We start from the raw sequence: 26,570 nt of genomic DNA, 5'->3' as shown, positions 1-26,570 counted from the left end.
ATCCTTATTGGTCAAACAGTGGCCTGTAAACACATGCTGTAACCAATTAAAATGCACTATCAGTGGAATTTACTTTATGCCACAATGCCATTGGTTAAACAACCGCTCAGCTGCGGCTGTAGCCTCCGCCCACATCTGCTTCCAGTAAGTTAGTGGCAGACTGGCAGGTTTTGGTTACTTTTGGTAGCCTAGTACTTACTGTACGTGGCAGACTGGCAGGGAGATCTGTTCAAACATTAGTTTGTTTTTTAGTGACATGTCGTGCAGGACATTGGGGACATTTGGCCAGACGGTATGGCAGAGCAGCAGCCGGGCCCTCGGTATGAGCGTGGCGTCAAGAGGAGCTCATGAGTCCACGGGAACAGCTCTGGAACATGGACAAGAGCATGGGACAAAAGACAGTTCATCCAGCGTTAAACCTCCCCTGACACCCAGACATGGGCGAGCAAACTTATCTTACTCTGTTCCCAAGGTTGACACACAAACTATGTTGTGGGCAAAGTACAATGAACTGAAACGACTTGTGCACGGTAGGTGTTTGATTGTTTCTGTTTGTTTGTTTTGTGAGGTGCGTGTTTCCACATGGTTTAATTCCAACACTGAATTTCATTGCATTGTGTTTGAAATACTTAAAAAGCTGCCTTTTGGCGTATTTGTAACCACTTTGATTTGGTCTCTACTCTCTAGTCTAGAATAGGGTTAGTAGTTCCAATCGGAACCTCTCCCTCTTCCGAGATGAGGCTCCACAGCGTAGGGTGCCGGCAGAGTGCGACGGGTGCGCTTTTCCATTTCGAAACACCTCCACATAGAAACACCGGGGGTCCGAACCACCGGGGGTCCGAAACACCGGGGGTCCGAACCATCGGGGGTCCGACACATCGCCAGTCCGACACCCCCCCCCCCCCCCCCCACGCCGTGCGAACTAGGAGATGAGTGACTGCAGGAAAGTGACCCAACCCCCCGACCACCATAAACCGTATTTTTTATATTCACACAACTGTAGGAGAATATAAAACAAATGCTGGTCGTTTATTATAGGCAAATTAGCGCCCGTCGGGTCCATTTGGTTCCATTAGCGCCCGTCGGGGTCCATTTGGTTCCATTATGAGCCCTTTGGGGTTACAAAAACACCCCAAACGAAAGAGAGATTGAGCAACTATTTTTCATATAATGTGCAACAGAAATGCTTCACATCTGCACGACTGCATGAAATAAAAAAATAGTAAAAGAGGCTAACTAAACACAGTATAAAGAAAGAGTAGCCTAACCTACAGTCAACCACCCAAACAACAACCCAAAATGCAAGACCTAACAACCAATAAAGAGATCAAATACTGGCATGAAATAATGTTCCGATCTGCCATTTCAAACCCATTAGGACATCCTAATATTCCGACCATGGAGCGCCTCGTGCGCATGGCAGCACCAGTGGTGCACGGCAAAGCACTCTCTCCAATTATTATAATAAAGCTTAAACATCATGACCTGTATTTGTTAAAGGTAGCCAAACATCTACAGGCCAATTCTAGGCCTGTCAACTTCATTGAAACAAATAGCCAGCAGATACTCCATAAAGTATTATTGTTGTTAATATTATTATTTTATTATTATTAGCATACATTTGTATTATTTTATAACTGTTGATATTGTTATTATTGATATTATTATAATGATTAATAATTATTGTAATTCTTCTTCTTATCATTATTATTATTATTATTATTATTATTATTATTATTATTATTATTATTATTATTCTTATTATTATTATTGTTAATAGACGGGCTACCTTGCAACTTATATGTTATAGCAACTTAAGTGTTTGCAGAACATATGATTTGAATTAGTAATTCGAGGGAACGCATTAAAAAACGCATTAAAAATCCCCTCAATAGCCACTGGAAGGCTCGGTATATCAGTCATACTTAATATAATATTAAAATAACGAAATCTTATTTTAAATGGCTACAAAAAAAGTAGTCAACTTCATTATGCTTGCCATAGCCTAATGCATGGTCGCAAATGAATGCTTAATTTAATATTTAAATAACGAAATCTTATTTTAAATGCGGTCTGTTATTTGCGGTCCGTTATTTGAATATTATATTTAGCAAGGTTTGGCATTATAGATCAACGGACTCTTTTATGTGTTTCTATGTAGCCAATTCATAAAAGAAACAAGTCCATAAGGCCAAGGTGGGCAAATAAAGAGCATAAACGCCATTTGTTATCTTAATGGAGTAGGCCTAAACAACAAAATAATAAAATAAAGTTATTATTCCGCTATTATTATTATTATTATTATGACTCTTTGCTCAGGTACATTTCAAGGCTACTGGAATGTGGAAGGACATGTGCGCTCCTGCGCCCTCATTTATCAAATCATTCCAAGTGACATAAAGCAATTAAAATCAAGCGATTTAAAAATAATATTTATAACATATTTACAATGTTAAGATGCTTAATCATTCAACAAGTCCTATAACAGTAATGCAGATCTATACATTTGCAGATCTTGCCAGGCTATCTCTCACGAATGTGCATGGACCGGTGTCACGTCTTCAAAGCGCGCACTGCGCACTGCTCTAGACTATAATGGGTTGGATTAATACAAAAACGTAAAGGCCGGGTTCTCAAGTCCACGGTGCTGTTACGTGTCTGCCTAACAGGCTTAAACAGCACGCACGTAAGACCTCCTGTACGAAGTAATTTAGAAGCAAACCTGACCCCTTCGCAGCCTATGTAGTGCTGTCCTATATAGGCAGCAGTTTGAACACCCTTTGTAATGTATGTTTCCATATCTATCTATCTATCTATCTATCTATCTATCTATCTATCTATCTATCTATCTATATTGAGATGCTGCTAGCCCTGCGTCCTGCGTCTCTGATGCACCTTTTTAATAAAGGACGCATTAAACCAACCGTCACTGCGTCCACGGGACGCATACAACTAAAGCGAGCCGTGAGCCACGCAGCCCTGCTCCAAAGTGAGCCGCGCACCAAACCGGGCCGCGACCCGCGCGCCAAACCGACCCGCACCAAGCCGGGCCGCGACCCGCGCGCCGAACCGGCCCGCACCAAGCCGGGCCGCGACCCGCGCGCCAAACCGACCCGCACCAAGCCGGGCCGCGACCCGCGCGCCGAACCGGCCCGCGAGCCAAGCCGGGTCGCCACCCGCGAGCCAAACCGAGCCGCGAGCCGAAACACCGTCACGGTACGACACAAGCATAAATCATTTGAAGGGAATCCCACTTTTTAAGAAGAAAACACCAGAGCAATAAATACTGTTCCAAACATCTACTTTTCTTAAACAAATATCTCTGTTCCGTTTACATTCTCTCCCCCCTTCCACAAAGTGTCGTTGCTCTTTACTTCCTATCTATCTCTGCTCCTATATGAGTTTTTCATAGTATTATTATGAACTTTATATCGTAGTTTGTACCCTGTATTCTGAGTTTATGCAACAAGTAGCATAATAGAATGTACCTTAGGACAGTGGTTCTCAACCTGTGGGTCAGGATCCCCAGGGGGGTCCCCACATGATTTTGGGGGGGGGTCCCCAGATGACAGTGAAGGCACAATTTAAGGACTTTTAAGATATTTTTAATACCTCAAGAAAGAAAAGAAAAAAGACTATTACTGCATCAAAACTAATCAACAAAATATACTATAATAAATACGGGCAGAATTGTGAAATAATATAAGAAAGAAGCGATCTACAAGCAAGGTGTTGTGAGCTTGTAGATCGGATTTACCAAAAAAAATAATACTTGTAGATCTGCTATTCTCACAATATGTATCTGTGGAACTGAGTCAAACTAAATTAAATGCTAAATTGAACTCCTAATTCCAAGTGCTTCCTCGGGGGGTCCCCAGTTCAAATATGATTATTTTGGGGGGTCGCTGCCTGAAAAGGTTGAGATCCACTGCATTAGGATATAATGTACACAGTCACACACACACACACATAGACGATATGGAGATTGAGAACAAAGAAAACGATAGGAGGGGGGGGGGGGGGGGGGGTAATTGGGGACCCATAAAATGTTTCTGGTACCCATTACATTGAAAACTTAGCAACATCACACATATATATATATGTATATATATATATATATATATATATATATATATATATATATATATATATATATATATATACATACATACATATACATATACATATACATATACATATACATATACATATATATATATATATATATATATATATATACATACATATATATAGCACTATAGGCTACAAAGACTTGCGTGCTGTTTCCCGAAGCTATCTGCGCAGCCTGTGTGGACGCACAGCCTATGTGGATGTAAGACCCTTCATAAGGACCACCCGCAGTCCCTACGCACCATCTCATTGGGAAACCCGGCATGTTTATACCCAAACAGCAAGTGTGGGGGACATCATGTCTATTCCATAATCACAAAGTATTTCAACAGCATTGAGAGGGTCATGTTGAGCCAAATACTGCAATATGTGCTCTCACAGCTCAGTGACAAATGAGGTGGAAGACATTTAAAAAAAAATAAAGGCAAAAAATATAACATGACATTTAAAAATACAGCTTTTGGCATTGAAAAGAACAGAGCATATATAATATATTATAATATATATTACACCACATATTGCATGGTCAAATGTCTATTCCCACACAACACAAAAGTATAACTAAGCAACTTTCACAGCAACAAAACATTTCCTTTTCAAAAGGCGAGAGGGGGGTTTATTTCAAAGCAGACACAACAACTATGATTGCTGAGCAATGATAATTTCACATGAAAATAAATACAGTATAAACAATACAGTCGAATCAAAATGAATTAACCTAATGTGGATGACAATAAGCCTTGGCAGCACAAAGTATGAAGTAAAATAACACTTCAGATTATAAAATGATACTGACATAACAACGATGATAATTAATGTATTAAACACATTTCTAAGTAGTTCCCAAAAGATTATGTGTACAGATGAAGATTAAAGGCAGTAAGGCACAATATAAATATGTACAGTCAAGCAAGAGAAAAGGCAACAAATAGACACGGGGGGAAAAAAAATCACCCAAGTGCCACTCTATTGCAAATTATAACAACTTACGGGATTTAAAGAACACATTAAAGAATTACCCAACGCTTCAATGGGGTTAAAGTGCTTAATGTATGTTTTGTAATAATTAAAATATAATGAAAAGATTGCAGCTCGTTACTAAAGTTTTCAAATAATTGTACTGGAGTAAAATTGCAAAATTCTCCTCTGAGATGTGGTGGAGTAGTAGAAATAAAAGTATTGAACATTTCAAATACTTCGCTAAAGTAAAAAATACCTGTTGTTTTTGCTCCTTCTCATGTGGCCGAACGCCACTTGTCCCTCTAAAAGAAGTTAGTCGCCGACCACATGGGAGCACGAAACTAGTTAACAAGGTGGAGTCTCGTTCGTTATTGTAATCAAACAGACAAATCACTCCACCAACTAAATAAAAATTACCCAAACGGGCCAAAGTGGTTAAATTATTACACTAAAGTAAAAAATAAATAAAAATTACCCAAATGGGCTAAAGTGGTAAAATTATTCCACTAAAGTAAAAAATAAATAAAAATTGTACCTAATTACTGTACTTGAGTAAATGTAGTTACTTTGCACCGCTACTTGATCATTTAATGGACGGGCTACAGTGGTGGGCTAAAGTGATTATAAAGTAAAAAAAAAACAAAAACGAAATTGTACTTAAGTACCGCACTGTTAGGCCTACTTTGCACCGCTGTATTTGATGGACGGGCTAAAGTGGTAAAAAAAAATGAAAATTGTACTTAAGTACCGTGCATTTTTTTGAAAATAAAAATACCCAAACGGGCAAAAGTGGTTAAAACACTCCACTAAAGTAAAGGGGGAAAAAAAAAAACGCCTAGCCAACAAAATTGTGAATGCAGTGTGAAACTGCACTCCAATACTGGTCTAGGGTCCTCACTCCTCGCCGGTACTGCCTTTCGAGCCTCCGAAGCCTGTTTGAGAAAATCACAAGTTAATTCATATTAGTAATGAATTAATATAATATTAATGTTAGGGGAACACATTTTTGTCGTGCACAATAAGTTCTATAAAACTTTTCCTTCCCCCCTGACGATGCTCCTCAAATGACTAAGCTCTTAGGCCAAAGCCTCCACCTGCTCCCTCAACCCCATGCCTACTACAGCCTTTTATTATTTCATTATTCTATAGTATAAAGAAAATCTCAAACCTCTTCTCCAGCTGCCTCCATTTTCGCCGCTGGGCAGGTGGTGGAGACCCGCGTTCGGCGATGCCGCATACGGTCTCCACCAACTTCTGCTCGTCCTTCAGCTTTCGCAGAAACAGCCAGATCGAAGGGTGCCGCACGCCCACCCTGTTGTTCCATCTGTGATGGAAACCTGAAATAATCATAGATTTATAAGAACTATACATGCAGCACCCATAGCACATTGCCTATTGACATTTCATTACAACGTTGCTCAGTGCAAATAGAACAGATTTGGAATAATACATTAATAATAATGATAATATTAATACACCTCATAATAATAATGTAAATACATTGTTACCTTCAACCCGGTTGTTGCTCCGGTTGTCCGAGCGACGGCCATGTACACTCCAGATTGGAGGCGGGAAGAGGGCCTGCTCACCCACATAGGTGTCTTCAAAATATTGTATGAAGTCACCCAAAGTGGGGTAGCGGCGGAGCAGCAGGCGGGTTTCGGGGGCTCGGACAAAACCGCGGAAGTTCTGCCTCAGGAACAACACCGGAAGGTAGCCTGTGGCCATTGCCTTCCTCACCCACTCCTTCAACAGCCTGTCCTGCCCGTATGGAACTGCAAAAGAAGTAAAAGTTACTTACTTACTTACTAAAATACATTTCATAAGCGCTCAGCACTCAATAGTAATGTGTTTCACAAAATAACCAAAAACCTTCTACCCAATGAATGGTAATATTATTATTAAAATTACAATTATAATATGCTTCATTACCCTACATCTCATGCTGATTTATCTGTAACAGTATACTCATTTCACTCACATATAGCCATGCTACCAGACATAACCTACAACACCTCTACATTTTAATAATTTGTTCTTTATCCTGTGAAGAAATCACACAAAATGACTGTTTGTTGTGTTCTGTTAATACACCATTACTGACCTTGAAGACCAACGTCCTGCAACTTCCTCCAAAGCGACTGGCAAAGGTGGAAGAAGCAGCCCTTTGTGGCCGTTGTTGGCAGCTCAGCATGGAAGGCGTTGATCATGGCCATCTCGAAGTCCGTTAGGACTGATTCCGGGCTCCATCTTGTACAGGGATGAATGGAGGGAGGGATGGAAGGATTGACGCACAGACAAACAGATAGATGGTAGATAAGAGGGATAAATAAGGATTATTCTAGTTTACACAACATATTAAAAAGCCAGGTACAGTGAGATACAGTGAGCATTGACACACACACACACACACACACACACACACACACACACACACACACACACACACACACACACACACACACACACACACACACACACACACACACGTGCTTGCTCGTGTGTGTGTGTGTGTGTGTGTGTGTGTGTGTGTGTGTGTGTGTGTGTGTGTGTGTGTGTGTGTGTGTGTGTGTGTGTGTGTGTGTGTGTGTGTGTGTGTGTGTGTGTGTGTGTGTGTGTGTGTTTGTTTTCAGTGCTGGAAAAAATACTCAAATGTTTTACTTAGTAATCATTGCTATGAGTTGTTTGGTCACAGGGGTCTCCAGCTCTTTAGTAAACATAATTTAGTTCATTTTCAGTTTAACAAAGAGCTGGAGAGACATGGGAGACTCTTTTTACTGAACAAACACTATAGCAATGACTATCACAATATGCTATTTAACACTTCTTTTAACTAAAGTAAATCATTTACCCTATACCTTTAAAGTACCAAAAGTAGAAAGTACTAATTGTGCAGAATGTCCCATTTCAAATGTATATATATTTTTTGAAAATAGCAGATGTACAAGCTCACAAGGTGTCAGCCGGCTGTCCAAGCCTAACCCTGTTTCGCTGTCCATGGTGCTGAAGTTGCTCAATTAGCAACAGGTGACATTTAAAGGGCTGGTTTTATTTTCCACTCGGTGCGTTAAAGATCGGATCAGCATTTAATTCCAGTGGTGTAAAGGTTTGAGGTATTTTCAGTTTCTTCAGTATTTCCAAATGTTAACACTTTAACTTCTACATCTCAGAGTGAAATATTGTACTTTTTAATCCACTATTTGAAAACTTTAGTTACTAGTTACTTTGTATATTTAGATTATTATCAAAAACAAAAATACATTAATACTTCAGCCCTATATACATTTCAGCCATTGTAAGATATCTCACAACTTGTAGATCTGCTATTATATAACAAAATATTTGGAACTTGTGAAATGGAACATTCTGCTCAAATGTACTTTTTTACTTTTGTTAGGCCTACTTAAAGAACATTTTGATGCCAACACTTTTGTGTGACACACACTTACGCTTCTTGGGTGAGTCGCTCGACCCTCCTCTTGACGTGGCGAAGGACAGCCCGGTACATCACCTCCGTCTTCCCGCTCATCAGGATGAGCACAAATGGCACCACCCTGTCCAGGTAGAGGCCGTGGATCGTCACGAATTGGACGAACGGCCGTGGGCAGGTCTTGAACGTGCCGTCCATAAAGATCTAAAATCAAAATTCAAATTGCATTTAATTCATACTGATATAAATTAGATCATATTATTGCAGAAAACTCTTATAAAAAACATTCGGTCCCATGCAGCACCTTTTAGCTTGTTCAAGCATTGATAATATTTAATAGTTAATACATAGGCTACATTTCATTTGAATGACAGGATGTTGTATGGAAGAGTGGTTCTAACCTTGCTGCACTGGCTGAGCTTGATGAAATTTTCATCGGTGCCAAACACCAGAAAGCCATGCCGGCGGTGTTGCTTCGAGAGGAAGTTGTCCCCCCCCCAGGTCAAGGCCCACTCGCCCTCCACGAGGACCTCATCCACGGTGTGGGGGATGGCAGGCATCAGGCTGGCCCGCATTCTCTCCAGCCTTGATTTAATTGAATTGAACGGCGGCATGTGCCGCACTTCAGCAGCCTGCGTCAGCGCGTGGTCGTACACCCGCTTAACGGGGAGGGTAGGATCGGCCGCCACGTGCCTAAGCATCTGCTCAATTAGAGCAGTGGTGGCGACCAAATCCTCCTCCGCCGCGTGGCCATGGTCTCGAGGAGGCCCCAATACATCAATGGCGGGGTCCTCCGCCTCTATATTGAACAAACGTGTCTGCAAGTAGACATTGCACCCGCGTTGGGCGCAACGCCAATATATTTTTTCGGCGCCTACTTTGTTTCGGACATACCGATAACTGTCCAGGATGAGGGTTTTCCCTCCCCGGCTGTTTGCCACCTGTATATAAGCCATGTCTGCATGAGATGGATGGGAGAGGGTGAATTCTCTGATAGACAGTCCTTTTAAGCTATCGATAAGAGTGAACACAGCAGAAGGAAATAACACTGATAGGGTCAGGGGTGCCAACATTGGACAGTCAGAATATTGGGAATGGGGGGGGTGGCTTGGGGTAATTAGTCAAGTAATTAGTCAACATTTTTGCACAGTCCAACGCTCTAGAATGTGTTTTAGAGAATATTTATTAAAAATCACGTGCAGACCCCCTAGAGATTCTCAATGTACAATGTTAACATCATTTGCTAGTCAATGCACTGTAGCCTCACCTCATCATTTAACAGTGATACACTGATGAGTAGCTGTCTGTGGTTCTGAACTGCCTGTCTGTCGGTAGTGATGAGGAACTGTCTATGGCACTGACCTGTCTGTCTTTAGTGATGAGGAACTGTCTATGGCACTGACCTGTCTGTCTTTAGTGATGAAATTAACCAAATTAAAGCATGCCGCAAATTACGTGCGCTTAAAAGACAATTGGAGAGAGTTGAATAACCTCTTGAAATATTAAGAAATAATAATAGGCGGTCTAACCATTAATGTTTTCACACCTTTTAGCTTATATTACAATAGTCTTTGCAATGAATATATGGTAATTGGCACCAGCGTCACCGGTGTCACCCTACTCAGTGGTGTAAAGTAACTAAGTACATTTACTCAAGTACTGCACTTACGTACAATTTTGAGGTATTTGTGCTTTACTTGAGTATTTCCAATTATCTCTATTACACTCCACACCTCAGAGGCAAATACTGTAGTTTTACTCCACTGCAAATATTTAAAAACTTTATAGCTATTTTATACATAGCCCATTTGAAAATAGCTGATCTACAAGCTGTCAATGCGCGTCGCATCACAACACTTTGTGAGCTTGTAGCTACATCTACTATTTTCAAACATTTTAGTTTTTTTACTTTAGGTACTTTGGTACATTTTTAATTCCGGAATTTAACTTGTAACACGGTAGACTATTTCATTGCAGTATTGATACTTTTACTAAAGTAAACCCTACTTTGATATAACTTATGTTATGAGATCAATAAACATAACAGGCAATGTAAATTACACAGGGAAACGCAAGACAAACGCTGTCATAATTCCATGGAAGTATGAAGCAGCAACGCCCTTGATTGATTGAATACTTAATTTGCAGTTTGCATAGGAAAATCACATGATAGTACAGTTCAGATACACGGTATACTAAAAGGATTTAAACCCAATAAGTAATGTATACCGTCACAGAATTCATATGTCCCAGAGGACACACGCACGCACGCGCGCGCGCGCGCACGCACGCACGCGCGCGCGCACACACACACACACACACACACACACACACACACACACACACACACACACACACACACACACACACACACACACACACACACACACACACACACACACACACACACTTCCCCCTGACGTGCGGTCCGTTTTTTCATTTTGCATGGCGCAAAGCTTTATTTTATTTTATTTACAGTGTAGGCTATACTTCAGCAGCATGGACAGTGCCACTTGTTCCACTCAGAGGAGGGGGGGGCACCTTCATGTCAGGAGCCACACAAATGATATGTATTTGGCCGTGGACGGTGGGCCCCATAGGAGAGAGAGAGAGAGAGAGAGGGGGGGGGGAGGGAGAGAGAGAGAGGGAGAGAGAGAGAGAGAGAGAGAGAGAGAGAGAGAGAGAGAGAGAGAGAGAGAGAGAAAGCGCATGGAATGCTGTGTACTGCAGACAAGTAGCCTATACATCAAATTTTGGCATGACTTGGCATGACAAGGACCCACACACGCTGGTGCCCCCCCCCCAGCCCCCCAGTGTTTTCCACACCTGTCAACTGGTACAATTACCTAACATCGTTGCTTATCTGCGCGTCATTACGCACGCACACGGTCATATTTAATACACAATAGTAAATCCTCTAATAGTGACCCAGGCTTGTATTTGTTTCAACTGGGTACCGGGCTTTTATTAAAAGGAGGCATGTAGGCCTATAAGAGAGAGGCCTATATTTCTATTTTTCAAACAGATCAGAATGAATAAATCAACATTTTGTGTCAGTTTGAACCCAGTAAAATGTACTGGGTTCATTTATTAAAATCAAGTACTGTGTGAAATAAACAGTGCATTTACAGGTGGTCGCGGCTAGTTTTCATAGACTTGGTTGCTGATTTGTCTCGCAGAATCTGGCAACACTACTAGGCTCCACATTGGTAGAGAGAGAGAGAGAGAGAGAGAGAGAGAGAGAGAGAGAGAGAGAGAGAGAGAGAGAGAGAGAGAGAGAGAGAGAGAGAGGGGCGTTGTGAGCTTGTAGATCGGCTATTTTTGGCAAAGCTTGTGGAGATATAGATAGACTGATGGACAGACAGACAGACAGACAGACAGACCGTCCGTGGGAGTGCACTCACGCCAATGCGCTATAATATAATAATAATAGCAATAATAACAATATAAGTACACCACTGCACGTACAGGCGGTTCATCTATTGAGAGAACAGGCAATTTCTAGTGAAAATTACGTCACTGTCAAACTATGATGGAGCAATGTTGTCAGCTTGTAGATCGGCTATTTTAGTTGCGCGACCCTGTCTTATGACAAAGTATAAATACTTCCAAGTGTTCAAAGTATTTTTGAGCCACACACGGACCCCAGACCTGCATAGTATACGTCATAATAATTATCAATCATTATAATAATATCAATAATAACAATATCAACAGTAATAAAATAATAAAAATATATGCTAATAATAATAAAATAATATTAACAACAATAATACTTTATGGAGTATCTGCTTTAGGCTATTTGCCTAGACGGGCGCTAATGGAACCAAATGGACCCCGACGGGCGTTAATTTGCCTATAATAAACGACCAGCATTTGTTTTATATTCTCCTACAGTTGTGGGAATATAAAAAATACGGTTTATGGTGGTCGGGGGGTTGGGTCACTTTCCTGCAGTCACTCGGAGGGAAGGGGGGGGGGGGGAAGAGTCACATCAATGCACCATGCACCGTGTGGCTATTTGGAGAGCTAGAGTCTCCAAATTGCGCATGGATGCTTCATCCGTAATTGTACCCGTTTCCTATCTGCTAGTGCTTCTCCAAGAATATCTGATCTTCTAGTTCGCACGGCGTCGCGCTGTGATGCGTTGTGAGCTTGTAGATCAGTTATTTTTGGGCAACAAAGTGAAGGTCAAATTACAGACTTATACAACACATGCATGATGCGCACTTATCCGAAAGTTACATTTAAACATATATCCTTTTATTGAGTGGTAATACAATCATAATTGATGAAAAAAAAATAGGCTAGCATAGATTCATGGATTCGTCTATAGTCTCATCGGGACTCAGGGACAAAATAATAATACATAATAATAATTATTGTTATAATAAGGGTAATAATAATAACAATAATAATAATAATAATAATAATAATAATAATAATAATAATAATAATGAAAACCCCCCTAGTCCGAACAATGGAAGTCTATTGTCGGACTGCCGGTGTTTGACTGTCGGACTGGCAACGTCTTTAAAATAAATTGAAAACACCGCTAGTCCGAACAATGGAAGTCTATTGTCGGCCTGCCGGTGTGTCGAACTGCCGGTGTGTAACCGGCCACAGGCCGACTAAAAGAAACGATTTAAACACTTGAACATGTCGGTAACATTTTATTTACCGCTAAAATGTAAAACATCTGAGAGCAGGGGGGAATACCTTTACCTTTTGGATACAATGTGCGGAAAGGGGTAAGCATCAACAATATTGGCCACCGTTCGCCGGTGTCGCACTCGGTTACACACCCGACATGTTCAAGTGTTTAAATCGTTTCTTTTAGTCGGCCTGTGGCCAGTCCGCATACGCAGTACTGCTCCCGTTAAGGTTGCATTGGGAAAACATAGCACAGGCTGACTAAAAAAAGCGATTTAAACGCTTGTTTCAATCCATCGGTAGAATATTCTTGACCGCTAAAATGTAATACATCTGAGAGCAGGGGGTTGACCTTTACCTTTTGGATATAAGGGCGGAAAAGGGTAAGAATCAACTATATTGGCCAATTTTCGCCGGTGTCGCACTTTTCCGGCACCCGACGCAGTGGAACCTCATCTCGGAGCTATACAGCGGAGGGAGAGGTTCCAAATGGGGCTAGACTACTAGGGTACATGTTTATAATTGTGCCACAATAATTAAACCAATCAATCACTTAAAACCCTTACTAGTCTAGTCTAGTAGTTGCATTTCTGCACCAAATATCTTCGCCAAAAATAACTGATCTACAAGCTCGCAATGCATCACATAGGGAGTAGGGACACGGGTGTCATGCACGGGGGGGGGGGGGGGGGGGGGGGGGCCTAAAAATAAAAAAAATACACATCTTTTTTAAAGGGAAAAAAAATCATAGGGGGGCCCACAGTGAATCTTTGTCCCCAGGGCCCAGAATTTGGTCCTACGCCCCTGGTCATGCAACACCTGTCCTTTATAGTCAAATACTTTGGAGGGATTCTTTTTGTTTATACAACTTAACTAAGTCACCTTTGTGTAGCTCAGTAATCTTCCACTTTACATAAAGGCAAATACCATACATTTATTTAGATAATTTCATGTTAATTAGGTTGCGCTGTTATTATGGTTATTGAAAATTACACTCATATTAAATATGAAAATATGGAAAAAGAGCCATAGAATGTCTGTGATCTTACATACATTTCATATATTCCAAATAAGCACAAATGTATGCTAATGGGGCACACTAATGAAGTGTGTGCCCCACACAATTGACAGGTGTTGTGATTAATTTCCCCACATATATCACAACGCACCTGTCAATTGTGTGCCCCATACATTTGTGCTTCCCAAACACAGACTGTTGCCAAGGGAAGTTTTCATACGTTCAGTCCAGCAGTCATTTCAGGTCCGGCCCCGTCGCTGACAGAGAATGTTGTCCGAGTGAATCTCGTGGAGATGTTTTAACAAACACACATTTCCTGCCAGAACTTTCAAATGGATATGAATTTAGAGGACAATATCTGACTCCAAGTTGCAGAAATGACTTATTGGGTGTGTACACAAGCAGCGCTGTGAAGGTTTATGCCGCCCACGCCCAGATCAGTCTGCTAACTGGGCGGGAACCGATCTATGGCTGTGTATTTGGAAAACATGAAATGTATGTAAGATCACAGACATTCTAGGGCTAGAAAAAGAGCTAAACCCTGTGCTTTGCTCAAACATGTTAAGGGGTATAAATTCAATACATGCAGCATATCACACATCAAATGATGAAATTAACCGTTTTGCTAAATACCTTTGACAATGCAAGGTTCAAGTGGTTATGGTTATTGCTGCATTAACTAAAATGATGTGTTTTTTTACCAACTGGTCCAAACGATCCCCAAACAGATCTCCTTCCACCAGGTGAGTGCAAAGTGCTCAATCCTTCTACCATCTATGCCAACAATGAGGTGGACTTGGGGAAAGTGGACATCTATGGTTTTGATTATGATTACACACTGGCCCTGTATTCAGACACACTGGATACAATGATCTACAACAAAGCTAGAGAATTCCTTATTAAACACTACAAGGTTTGCAAACAATTTTAATCCAAAATATGTTAATTAAGTCCTTTCTGTTCTGGCACCATCATTAATGTGAACCACATGTATTCAAACAGTATCCTGAAGGAATCAGCAATTATGACTACATCCCAAACTTTGCTGCACGTGGCCTTCATTATGACATTGAAAAGGCAAGTCAGAGTTCATTAATACATTTTGACTGTGTTCTCCTTCACATCGATGCCCCTTTTTTTGCCACAGAGCCCCCAGACTATGGAACGCCCTACCTGAGGATATAGTGTGCTAAATTGGTGCCACACATTTTAAATCACTCCTCAAAAGTAAAACACACCTGTACAAAATCCTCTACTGCTGTACGCACATCACTTTGTAAACTGTTTTGAAAAGTGCTATATGAATCAAATCATTATAATTATCATTTTGAAATAAACAATGACGATATTATTGGATTCTGTCTTGTAGGGTTTGTTGCTGAAAATAGATGCATTCCATTATATCCAACTGGGCACTGTATACAGGTGTGTGACCAACCGTTCATTTGGATAATCTTAAGTATTTATTCAATAGTGTATCATGCAACATATTTGATTGCACTAGTATCAAGTGCATTCAAATATTTTGCATCTAGTCTAGTGACTAGATGGATGGATGGATACATACATCCATAGATTCAAGAGGAAAATCATTTCCACAATATGCTATTATTTTCCCAGAGGACTGAAGCCTGTCCCTGATGAGGAAGTGCTGCAACTCTACGGCGGAACGCAACACGTGCCCTTGCAACAAGTCAGCGGCTTCTATGGCAAGGTACCACTTCCTCTCATTCAGAAGCATTTCGTCTGTCAGGATAAATGTTACTCAAGACTAGATGCAGAAAATAATCAGAAATGGTTGAATGTGTGCATGTTCATGGGATATGAAGAAAGGATGGGTGCGGTCATACAGTAGTCCACCTCAGTACATGCTGTCCCTCATTGCTGTTGCACATTGACACCACAGTCATCATTACACATATAAATATGGATATACCAAACTATGACAGATATACATTGCCCAAGCCAACTGCGTGATACAATGGATGTACTGTTAAGACACGCCCAGAAGAGGGAAAATAATCAGAAATGGTTGAATGTGTGCATGTTCATGGGATATGATATTAAGGATTGTGAGGGTTTTAAGAACCAAGTTATGCTACTGAAGTTAAGTAGTATTGCAATGTATATATCATTGTAGCTTATTATCTTCCTTAATGCAATCCCAATTATTGTTAATAATTGTGTTTGTTATTTTTCATTAATTTAACCCCTTTGTTGCTGCTTAAATTGCCTCTGGTTTTATTGTCCCTCTTTGAGCCTGATGCAATGCTCTATTAACTTTGGCGACAAGACAAGGGAAACATTGGACAGTTGACCAAACTAGAAAAAAAACTTTGTACGTGAAAGCTCTCCAGGCTGTACCCCTCCCCCATCACATTTGAGTGTAATCATCTATATTGTATTGATCATATATATTGTAAAGACGTAGTCAGCAGTTCTATTTCTGAAAAGTGGAAGTCGTTAGAGAATTGATCATGAATGCAGAATGTTATTTAATTATCAAAACAAAGTTATTACAAACGTGTTTGAATGACTATAGAGCAGGTCTTTATAAACAATGTTGTTCTTTATTCCATCCTCAACTCCCACAATAAAAACGTTCATGCTGCTGGTTGTTTGTCCTCTGGAGAAGGTTGTGTTGCTGCTCATGAGCGAACGCAAACAGAGGGGCAGAAAGTGATGGGAATGGGAATTATCGTTCTTATCACTAAAATGTTTTGCCGTCTGTGTACATAGATCCCCAATGTCCGATAGAACATTGTGTGGGATTCACCAATGTACTATGTAGTGTTTTGAAGAAAGGATGGGTGCGGTCATAGTCCACCTCAGTACATGCTGTCCCTCATTGCTGTTGCACATTGACACCACAGTCATCATTACACATATAAATATGGATATACCAAACTATGACAGATATACATTGCCCAAGCCAACTGCGTCAAACAGTGATTGCATGACTCATCATTTCCTTGCGTGATACAATAAGACATGCCCAGAAGAGGGACGCTAAGGTATGGTTAACATACTGGCTATCATCAGACTAAGTTCTGATGATTATTACTGTGATATTAAACATCCCAAGCTATTTTTAAGTTAGAAGTCTTTTTTTAAATTCTCAGTGTTTGTTTCTGTTCACATAGCCTGATTCTTTTAGGAGGACTGGATTTGGATCTAGGTTTTAGATGTGGCCAAATGTGTCACTAAGTAACCCCAGTGGGGATTGTGGTATCTTCAATGTGTCTTTGGTTCATTTACACTGATTTGCATGCTTTTTAGCTTTTATCAGATTACAAAACCCCATGAGGCACTTTATTCACTGCCAGGTTGAAGAGGCCGCAGCCAGGGAAAGTGCAGCAGTTTCACTCAACTTTTACTTTAGTGTTTAAATCATAGATGAGCCATAGATTTGCAATAATGGCTGAGAGTCTAATGGTGTCATTGTAGATTTATCATCAGGGAGCACCTGGATTCTTCCTATGATGTTGACTTGGAACAATTACTTTGTTTAACCCTTTTTCAAATCCCTTCAATCCCATTTGTGACGCTTTGTTTCTACCATAGGGACCCATGATTAAGCAGTTCATGGATGTGTTCTCAATTCCGGAGATGACTCTACTTGCAGCTGCCAACGAATACTTTATATCCAACAACATTGAATATGACCCTGTCCATCTCTACAAAGATGTTTCAGTAAGTCTTATTTACCATCAGACTGTACATCTTATTTAGCAGTAACGCAGTGACTATGCTGGATTAGAGATGGGGGAACATTTTTATTCCATGCAAAAAGTTGGGAACCAAGAGATTATTGTTTACAAGCTGACTTCCTTGTAAGACAGGCTTATTTGGAATGCCAACAGCAGTTTATTCCTCTTTCAGCCTGACCCTTTCCTCTGTGGTCTCTTGATACCCCTTTGACAGGAACTGGCAAACTGAAAGAAAGATAAATGGATCGTGGCTGTTCATGCTTGCCAAGGCTTGCACATTAGCTTTTAATCAAGAACAAAGCACAACTCACTGTTACTCTGCTGGACGTTGTTAATTGCAGTGAATGACATTTTGTTTCCTACTAAGAAAGAAAAAAAACGGTGCCTGTGTGTGCTCAGCTATTTATACAACTCAAATCAAAAAACACCTAAGTGCAAAGAGCGGCACTCCAAAATAAGACAGGCGCAGATGTAGTTTCTCATTTTATTGTTTCCTACTATTTGTGACAGGCCTTTTACTGCAGAGGTTTTCAAAGTGTGAGCTGTTTACTCAAATTTAATTCATAAGATTATTGGGCCAGTTAAACCACTTTGAACCTGAAGGCCCTATTGTGGGCATGTCATTATTGTCAAAATGTTTCACAAATTTTCAAAACGTTTCAAACAATATTTGAAAATAGCCGATCTACAAGCTCACAATGTGTTGCGATGCGTTGTGAGCTTGTAGATCTAAGACTATTTCTGGGGTCCTTGACATGGAAAAGTTTGGGAACCTCTGAGCTATACAAGAAATGACTACAGTTTGAATCCATGCTTCTCTCTACTTGAATTCTTTAACTTTTAAACAAGTTTTCACATTTTATTTGTTGCTTTATAAAGTTGGAAGCATACATTGTTAAATTTATCGATGTTATCCTATTGATCACAGGACGCGATTGCGATGGTACATATCCAAGGCTACATGTACAAGTGGGTTATGCAGGATTTGGGTAAGAATAAGCTCATGTTAACATTTTTGATATTTAACTGTATCTCTTTAGCAAATATAATGTAAAAAAGTCTATATTGGAAAGAGGCCTTTTAATCCTTTAAACGTTCAGGAAATACCTTTCAAATGAAATATGAGGTTCATTTATTTATTTTCAGGTAGTGAAGTGTGATTCATGGTTTGTACGAAATAGGCTGTAGCGAAGTACATATTGCTTGGAGGAAATGGATTGGAGTTATGTAAGGATTTTGTGACTCATACTCACGGTTCTGGTTTCTAACAATGAGTCTCTCGATAATGTCACCAGATTTGGAGTCACCAGATTTGGTGACTCCATGTCACCAGATTTGGAGTGTTTACATATTGCTAGTTGAAGGATGTTCTGACCATGCAGGCTCTGGTCTGAGATGCTTCTCTGTTCTCTTCTGTCTTTTACAGAGAAATATATAACGCATGGAGATGAGACGCATGCCGTGCTGGACCGCTTGGCCAGTAGTGGGAAGAAGGTCTTCCTAATCACCAACAGCCCTTTCAGCTTTGTGTGAGTGACCTTCCTCATCAATACAAAAATACAGCTTTTTTATTAAATCTATGCATACAAACTAAGTTTCCTTCAGCTCGGCTCAAACTAGTCAAAGAAACTAAACTCTGTTTGTGAACTATGAAGAAATACTGATGGCTAAAGTAACCAAAAAATACAAAATAAAACTGTAAATTGTAAATTGAGGGTACCAGATAGACAATAGATGGCAGCCTTCCAATGCAATGAAAAACAAATGCTTCATGATGTCTTGCTCCTCTTATAGAGACAAAGGGATGACGTACATGGTAGGTAAAGAGTGGAGAGACTTCTTTGACGTTGTTATTGTCCAAGCTGACAAGCCCAATTTTTTCAACGACTCTGTCAAGTAAGTTCCATGACCATCGTAATGTTTTTAGAAATTAGCATTTAGACTGGATTATCAGAACTCTTACTTCAATCAAGGCTACTTGATAACATTATTTGATGTGCTTTGGTTGTCCTTCATGTTTGTGTGTCATAAGGAAGTAGGTAAATCTCCAGAATACATAATAAAGTGTGTTGAAAGGACCAAGTTGCCATCCTGATTATTATAAAAACGTTGAATGAAAGTATACAAATTAAGCATATTTTACTATTTACCATTTTTACTATTTACCAGGTTTATTGACATATTTTCTGTTGTAATCTATGCAACAGACTTTCATGTTACAGAAAGCATTGTGTGAAGAGCTTTTGGAAAGTAGTTGGGACAAATCAACTTGTATTTGATCATTATTGTTCTCGTGATGAGACCACTTGTTCTAGGGTCGACATGTTTAGTATTTTCATTGTAAATGTTGTCTCAGACTTTTTAGACGCTTGGATTCCAATGGTGACCTCCAATGGGACAAGATCAAGAGCTTGGATAAGGGTCAGATTTACAAGCAGGTAATGATATGGAGATAATAGTCCCTTTTGCATTAGTGTCTATGAAAGATTGTATGGAAGGAAAGTAATGTTTCCTATTGGTTGTGCTTACACTACAGACCAGGGTGGAGTTTTTCTTTCGCTATGATTCCCTGTTGGAATGATTGTGTGAGTTATTATAAGGATCTAAGTAGCTGAACTACTGTAAATCCACTGGACATTTTAGACCTGTTGGTGGTGGGACTCATGTTGCAATGCTCTACCACACTGGTTCTCAAACTATGGTATGTGCCACTACGTGGTACACGAGGCCCCCTCTAGTGGTACAAAAGGGAATCTCCTATAATATAAAAACATACAATACTATTAAAATACTACTATAAATGCAAATACCTTTACCATGATGCTATTGTATTTTACCTTGGGTCAACATTTTGGTATTTGGAAAGCCAGATATTTCCAGGTGTCAGACCATCTGGTAAAAAGGTTGAGAACCACTGCTCTACCTATATCAGTGACTATGTTCTTGGCTATGCAGGGTCATATCCCTGTAAACAGGTCCAATGTAAAAGTCATGCACAAAAATCTAGCTCTAGATGTGTTCAATTTGCAACTACCATACTATTTATTGATCCAGAATTATAACATGCTGTTTTGAAATGTGGTTTTACTCTTTTGTAGGGGAATCTTTTTGACTTCCTCAGACTAACGGGATGGAGAGGGTCCAGGGTGCTCTATTTTGGGGATCATCTGTACAGTGACTTGGCAGTGAGTAAACACTTTGTCCATTTGGTGTCAGTGTCAGCTACATACGCTGGATCACTGTAGAAACAAAACCTGTGATTGATATAAATTGATCTAAGGAGTAGATTATAGTCTCTTTTAGCACGTCCCCTAAACGGAAACCAGCCAGGTTTTATAACACACTAAACTGGACAGCTGCACTCGGCGTAATCACTCACAATTATCAAGAAAAGGGAAATGTATTAATGTAATTCAACACAATGACGTTACAGAACACTTTACAGTTTGAGGTGTTCTGCTTAGATGTCCTGCTTAGATGTTCATTTCTGATTGTATTATTTTTAATATGATATCTCCGCCCGCTGTGGGCGGGGCCAGAGATTATGTTCTCGCCATTGTCCATGAATGTGTGTGCGCCCAGAGCTAATATCCAATATATAGAGATAAACAAAAGCGACATAGTGAAGGTGCGTTACAGCTGCACATGCCAGGGGATGTCCACCTCTGTAGCCTACTAAAAGACACAATTAATTTACAAGCTTGTTTCAAAAGGCTGGCGTTGATCTGCGCTCCATGGAGTGCACCTTTCTAGTTGGTGTATTTATACATATCTAAGTGATCAGTATTGAGATAGCAGTGATCGTGTTGCCAGCATTTACTCATTGGCTACATTTGCTTAATAAACATTTATTTAATTTGGGACATGGAGACCATGGGACATTATGTGGTTATAGCAATTTCCTGGCTAGCTATATAACCTGGTACATGGTTGCCAGCTGACTACATGCCAGCTGACTACATGCACAACTCTCGTTGTTTTGTAGGACTTGATGCTTCGTCACGGGTGGAGGACTGCGGCCATTGTACCAGAGCTGGAGGAGGAGACGAGGGTTGTGAACACACAACAGTATTCATTCAGTCTGACCTGGCTTCAGGCACTTACAGGACTAGTGGAACGCATGCAGGTACATCCACTGAGTTCAATCAGCCTTACTGCTTACATACAGGTTAAATGTCTAAGAAATAGGGGTGTGCCGATACACTAATTTCACGATACGATACGATATTGGGCTCACAACTTCGATACGATTTCGATACGATCCGATACGCACTTTTTTTATTATGAAAATATATGGGGGAGAAAAAAGCAAATGCAAACAAATAATTCTGTTTTTGCATTATTCAGACATGCAAACTTGTAGCTTTTCAGCTACAATAGCCGTTTTGAATCCAAATAGGGCAATAGTGTGACACCTGACCCGACAAAAACCCAACATGTTGTCACCCTTTTCACCTCGGGCTGTTTGCATGCCTGATTATAATGATTGTAAATATCATTTTTTCAAAACGATATTTTTTTTCTCTCCAAAACAATACATATCGTCACGAAAACGTATCGCAATATATCACAGGACGATATATTGGCACACCCCTACTAAGAAATATACATTTAATGTGTGTGTCATGACGAGGGCTGGATAGCCGAAGCATTTGTTAATTCATTAGGCATATGGACAAATAAAAACAGACTTATCTTGTCACTCTGAGTGCAACCCTTCACTCCTTCACTCTTGCCAAATGTAATTGAATGTGGCAAGTAGATTTAATTCAAAATGTACTCTTTTTTTTCTTTCTTGTGCAGGTTCATCATGATCCAGAAGCAAAGAAAGTTATGGAGGAATGGTTGAAAGAAAGGGAAGAGCTTCAGTAAGTTCATACCGTAGGGCAGAGTTGTGGACTTTGAGTCTCATGATTTGGACTCGAGTCACAATTATGGTGTCGAAAACAATTAATACTCTGCTCAGTGAAAATATAAATAATCTGCCCAGTGATCTCACAGGGAAAATGTGTGAATATGAAAACCCCTTACTTCCTGTTTTTTTTTTTTTTTACACTTCCCTCTACCCTGGCCGTGGGAAAATGGTGATCTTTCAGAATATTATGAATCATCTTGACATGAAGGCGTGCCAGGCCATTACTTGCTTGCGAAATGCATCACAGGAATTGTTGAAACGTCAGCGACTGTCCAAATTACACACAGGAACTTTCCTAAAATGTGGGTTTTGTAAAAATTGTTGTCTCTATAGAGTAGACAATGATAATCATCAATAATGAACAGAAATGCATATCAACAGCTTAAGTGTTTGTCCCTTTAATGTCAGGGTAAAGAGAGCAAGAAAATAATGTTACAATGTTGACCCTGCACAGCTACAGTAGTACAGTACATCACTTGCTTTCCCAAAAGTATATACCAGGAAACCACTTAATGCTCACAATACACAGAATGTACAGAGCATGAAAAAATACATTAACTGGACCATGTGAAGTGCAGCAACTGACCAAGGAAGTGGGGACAGTTGGTGGATATTGGATAATCAAAGTATTGCAGATCAACACTTCACAGCACATGGAGTGCAGGCCTGTGGTTTCCTGAAACTGGCCCAGATAACAGCAAAAAAGAAAGACAAACACTCCATCAGACTGCTATGAGTGCATACCCTCACCCAACAATAATGTCTAGCACTGTTTGCACAATCTATTGAATTGGCTATAATCCCACTGCTGTTAACTCTCTTGTTTTTGTGTGTGTGTGTGTGTGTGTGTGTGTGTGTGCACGAGACACATTCCTAGCGGTTCTCATACACTTTATCACTATGCAGTGTATTACTGTTTTATGTCCCATTACCTGTGCATTATTGAATAAAGTGATTTATGAATTTGATTATGACTTGAAGAGGGGAATTTACCTCTAATTTTGTTTTGCTTCGGTTGACAGAGCTGTGACCAAAAACCTGTTCAACCCTCAATTTGGCAGCATCTTTCGAACCTGCCACAACCCCACCTACTTTTCACGTCGTCTGTGTCGCTACTCTGACGTCTACATGGCCTCCATCAGCTGCCTGATGAACTACGACCTCTCCTTCACCTTCTACCCACGCCGCACACCCCTGCAGCATGAAGCCCCGTTGTGGATGGACCAGCTCTGCACAGGCTGCATGAAGACACCCTTCCTGGAGGAAATGGCACAGATACGCTGAATCGGTGCTTTTTCCATGTCTCCTTATACATCTGACATTGACTGAGTGACTGGACCAGGCTTTCTTAGATAGATCTCTTGCAGATGTCTGTAGGTAAACTCAGTATTGTCTCGGGTGTCCCCATTTTGTCATGTCATTATGGTGAAAATGTTCAAAATGTTTAGAAAATACCATAGCAGAAGTACAAGCTCAACGCATCGCGATACGACACTTTGTGAGCTTGTAGATTGGCTATTTTCGCCACGTGACACCATTGTACAAAAAAGTATAAATCAGACTTAATCATGTTATAATACCCGGTTCATTTTCCTACAGCTTTGATTGGATCGGTAGCAGATTTGAACCAGAAATGCACATGAAAGGGTCATATTTGTTCCACCTTCAGGAAACCTTGGACTACAGTTATGCACAGTGACAATCTCAAAGGGCTCTGTTAATGGCCCGGCCCACAGTTAGCCAAAGATATTCAATTATCAAAAATACGCCATCCCAAGTGGAGCCACTAGAGACGAAATGGTACACAAATCCTACAAATGGTCTCTTGAAGGGGGGGCCGTCTGATCTCGCGAACTCCGATCTCTCCTGTTTTGTTGGGACAGAGAAAGGTCGATAATAAAGTAGATTTTCTCCTGATGTGTCTCTCTGAAAAAAGCCATTTTAGCATGAATATATTGGGAAGATTGTGTGGCTTGTGACGATTGGGTCCAATATTTAGTCCAGTGACCATGGGGTTAAAAATTGTTCAGAAGCTGTGTTCACATTCACTCTTCCATTGAAAATAATAGACTCCAACCTGCTCCAACCCGGTCTGCTAAAAAAGACGGCCACCTACTTCACGCAGATACAGAACGTAAACCGGAGATAGCCTTTAGTCTCTTTTTTTTTTGTCTTGGACTTAGCTAAGGAAACAAAAAAAACCTGCTGTCGGTGTGTGTCATATCAGCCAGCCTAGGTGCAATACTTTAATAGCTCTATTCACCGTTTTACATTTACTTTAGCTATTTTGCTGATAATGTTCAGCAACTTATAATTAGGGAGGTGAAAGACACTTTACTTACAACAGGACACATATGACATAGCTGTTGATGAATGCCGAGAGTGACGACCTATTAGAAACTGGATGGTCTGTCTTTTTCTAAAGATTTTTTTTTGGCTTTTATGGCTTTATCGATAGGACAGTAGGCTGTCAGGAAATTGGGAGAGAGAGATGGGGAGTGACATGCAGCAAAGGCCGTCGGGATCGGGAGTCGAACCCACGACACACTGTCAGACTGGATTAACAGCCTAGGTGTCCAGACGGTAACGCCAACCGTCCGGTAGATGGTCTGTCTTTGACCCAGTAGAAGTGACTGTAAGGTGCTGAATGGAATGATGTAGCCTACTTTTCAGAGAAGATCAGCGCATAATGTTACGCACAATGGAACGTTCAGGGTCTTGTAGCCTATGCATGCTGTATGCTGCAATAGACTGTTACAACTTTAAGTGTTAAGGAGAAATTGTATACTAATAAGGCTTTTTTAATAGAATTTCTTCTTGACATAATTTTGTGTACGATGATATGTTTAGCATTAATCAATAGTTGAGTTTACATAGTTGTTAGCATTATGTAAATGTTTGACTTATTTGTACAGTATTCCCCTTTTTTTGGGGTGTGGTTACTAAATAAGCCCATACATGTTTTTGTTTTTTTTGTAACTTGATTATTTGTTTTTAACAAATAAAGTAAGAATTTATACATTGTATATTACAATTACTAAATGTGTGAAAATGTATTACCTCAATGCTCATACTTTATTAATGTACGTGAGTCACCTGTAGCTCATACTTTATTAATGTACGTGAGTCACCTGTAGCCTAACTTCCATAAGAGAGGATTATGAGTATACTGACAACCTGGAAACAGCAGGAAATCAGCAACAACATGGGCACCCACGACCCTATGGGCATGACAAACCCACTAACATAGGACATGGTTTATACTGTACACACACACACGAACGGGCCGGGGTAGTGAACATTAAAGGACAATTAACACAGCGGGGCTCGACATGAATTAATCGCTATATTTCTACTGCTTAATGTTACCGTAATTACATTTTGGGAAGAGAAAGCTATTTAAACCCATTTTTACTGTGTTTGTGTGTGTAATCCAAGATTAACTTTGTTTTCTTGTAATCTCTTGTCAATATTATAGTTTCTTCCATAAATTCCCCAATTGATTTAGCATCAAGTCTGTGTGCATGAGACTGGCAGCGTGTGGCCAGTGGGGTTCATTCCAACCTAGTTGTTTACTCAAGCATGGCCTACTTCCTCTGCCACCATTCCTTTATTACCTCAGAGAAAATGGCCTCAGGTACAGATGTTTTGCTGAGTTTCTGCAGGTATTCCACAATGTCAGAGATCTGCAATCCTACAATGGCCGCTGCATAGAGGGAATAACCTGTCAGCTTGTAGGCTATTCATGGACAT

The 26,570-nt window shown here is 40.3% G+C and overlaps 1 protein-coding gene across 2 annotated transcripts; it reads left to right on the top strand.

Annotated features, from left to right (window-relative positions):
• The first annotated feature begins 194 nt into the window (after positions 1–194).
• On the top strand, positions 195–25,843 carry nt5dc2 (5'-nucleotidase domain containing 2). Of its 2 annotated transcripts, XM_084068530.1 has the most exons (15): positions 195–530; positions 14,921–14,935; positions 15,047–15,105; positions 15,195–15,269; positions 15,562–15,617; positions 15,813–15,906; positions 17,757–17,885; positions 18,831–18,891; positions 19,329–19,431; positions 19,697–19,798; positions 20,259–20,340; positions 21,001–21,087; positions 21,888–22,028; positions 22,706–22,770; positions 23,840–25,843. In XM_084068530.1, the coding sequence occupies exons 1-15, from the start codon at positions 257–259 to the stop codon at positions 24,099–24,101; spliced, it is 1,605 nt and encodes a 534-aa protein (XP_083924656.1). In that variant the 5' UTR covers positions 195–256; the 3' UTR covers positions 24,102–25,843. The 2 variants fall into 2 exon arrangements, with proteins under 2 accessions (XP_083924656.1, XP_083924655.1); XM_084068529.1 differs by having other exon boundaries at positions 14,921–15,105.
• The last annotated feature ends 727 nt before the right edge of the window (positions 25,844–26,570 follow it).

The sequence above is a fragment of the Gymnoscopelus microlampas genome (genome assembly GCF_963454915.1).
Source record: "Gymnoscopelus microlampas genome assembly, chromosome: 10".
In the NCBI taxonomy this organism is placed as follows: domain Eukaryota; kingdom Metazoa; phylum Chordata; class Actinopteri; order Myctophiformes; family Myctophidae; genus Gymnoscopelus; species Gymnoscopelus microlampas.
The sequence above is the reverse complement of the archived record's forward strand: the minus strand, read 5'-3'. Positions and strand labels throughout refer to the sequence as shown.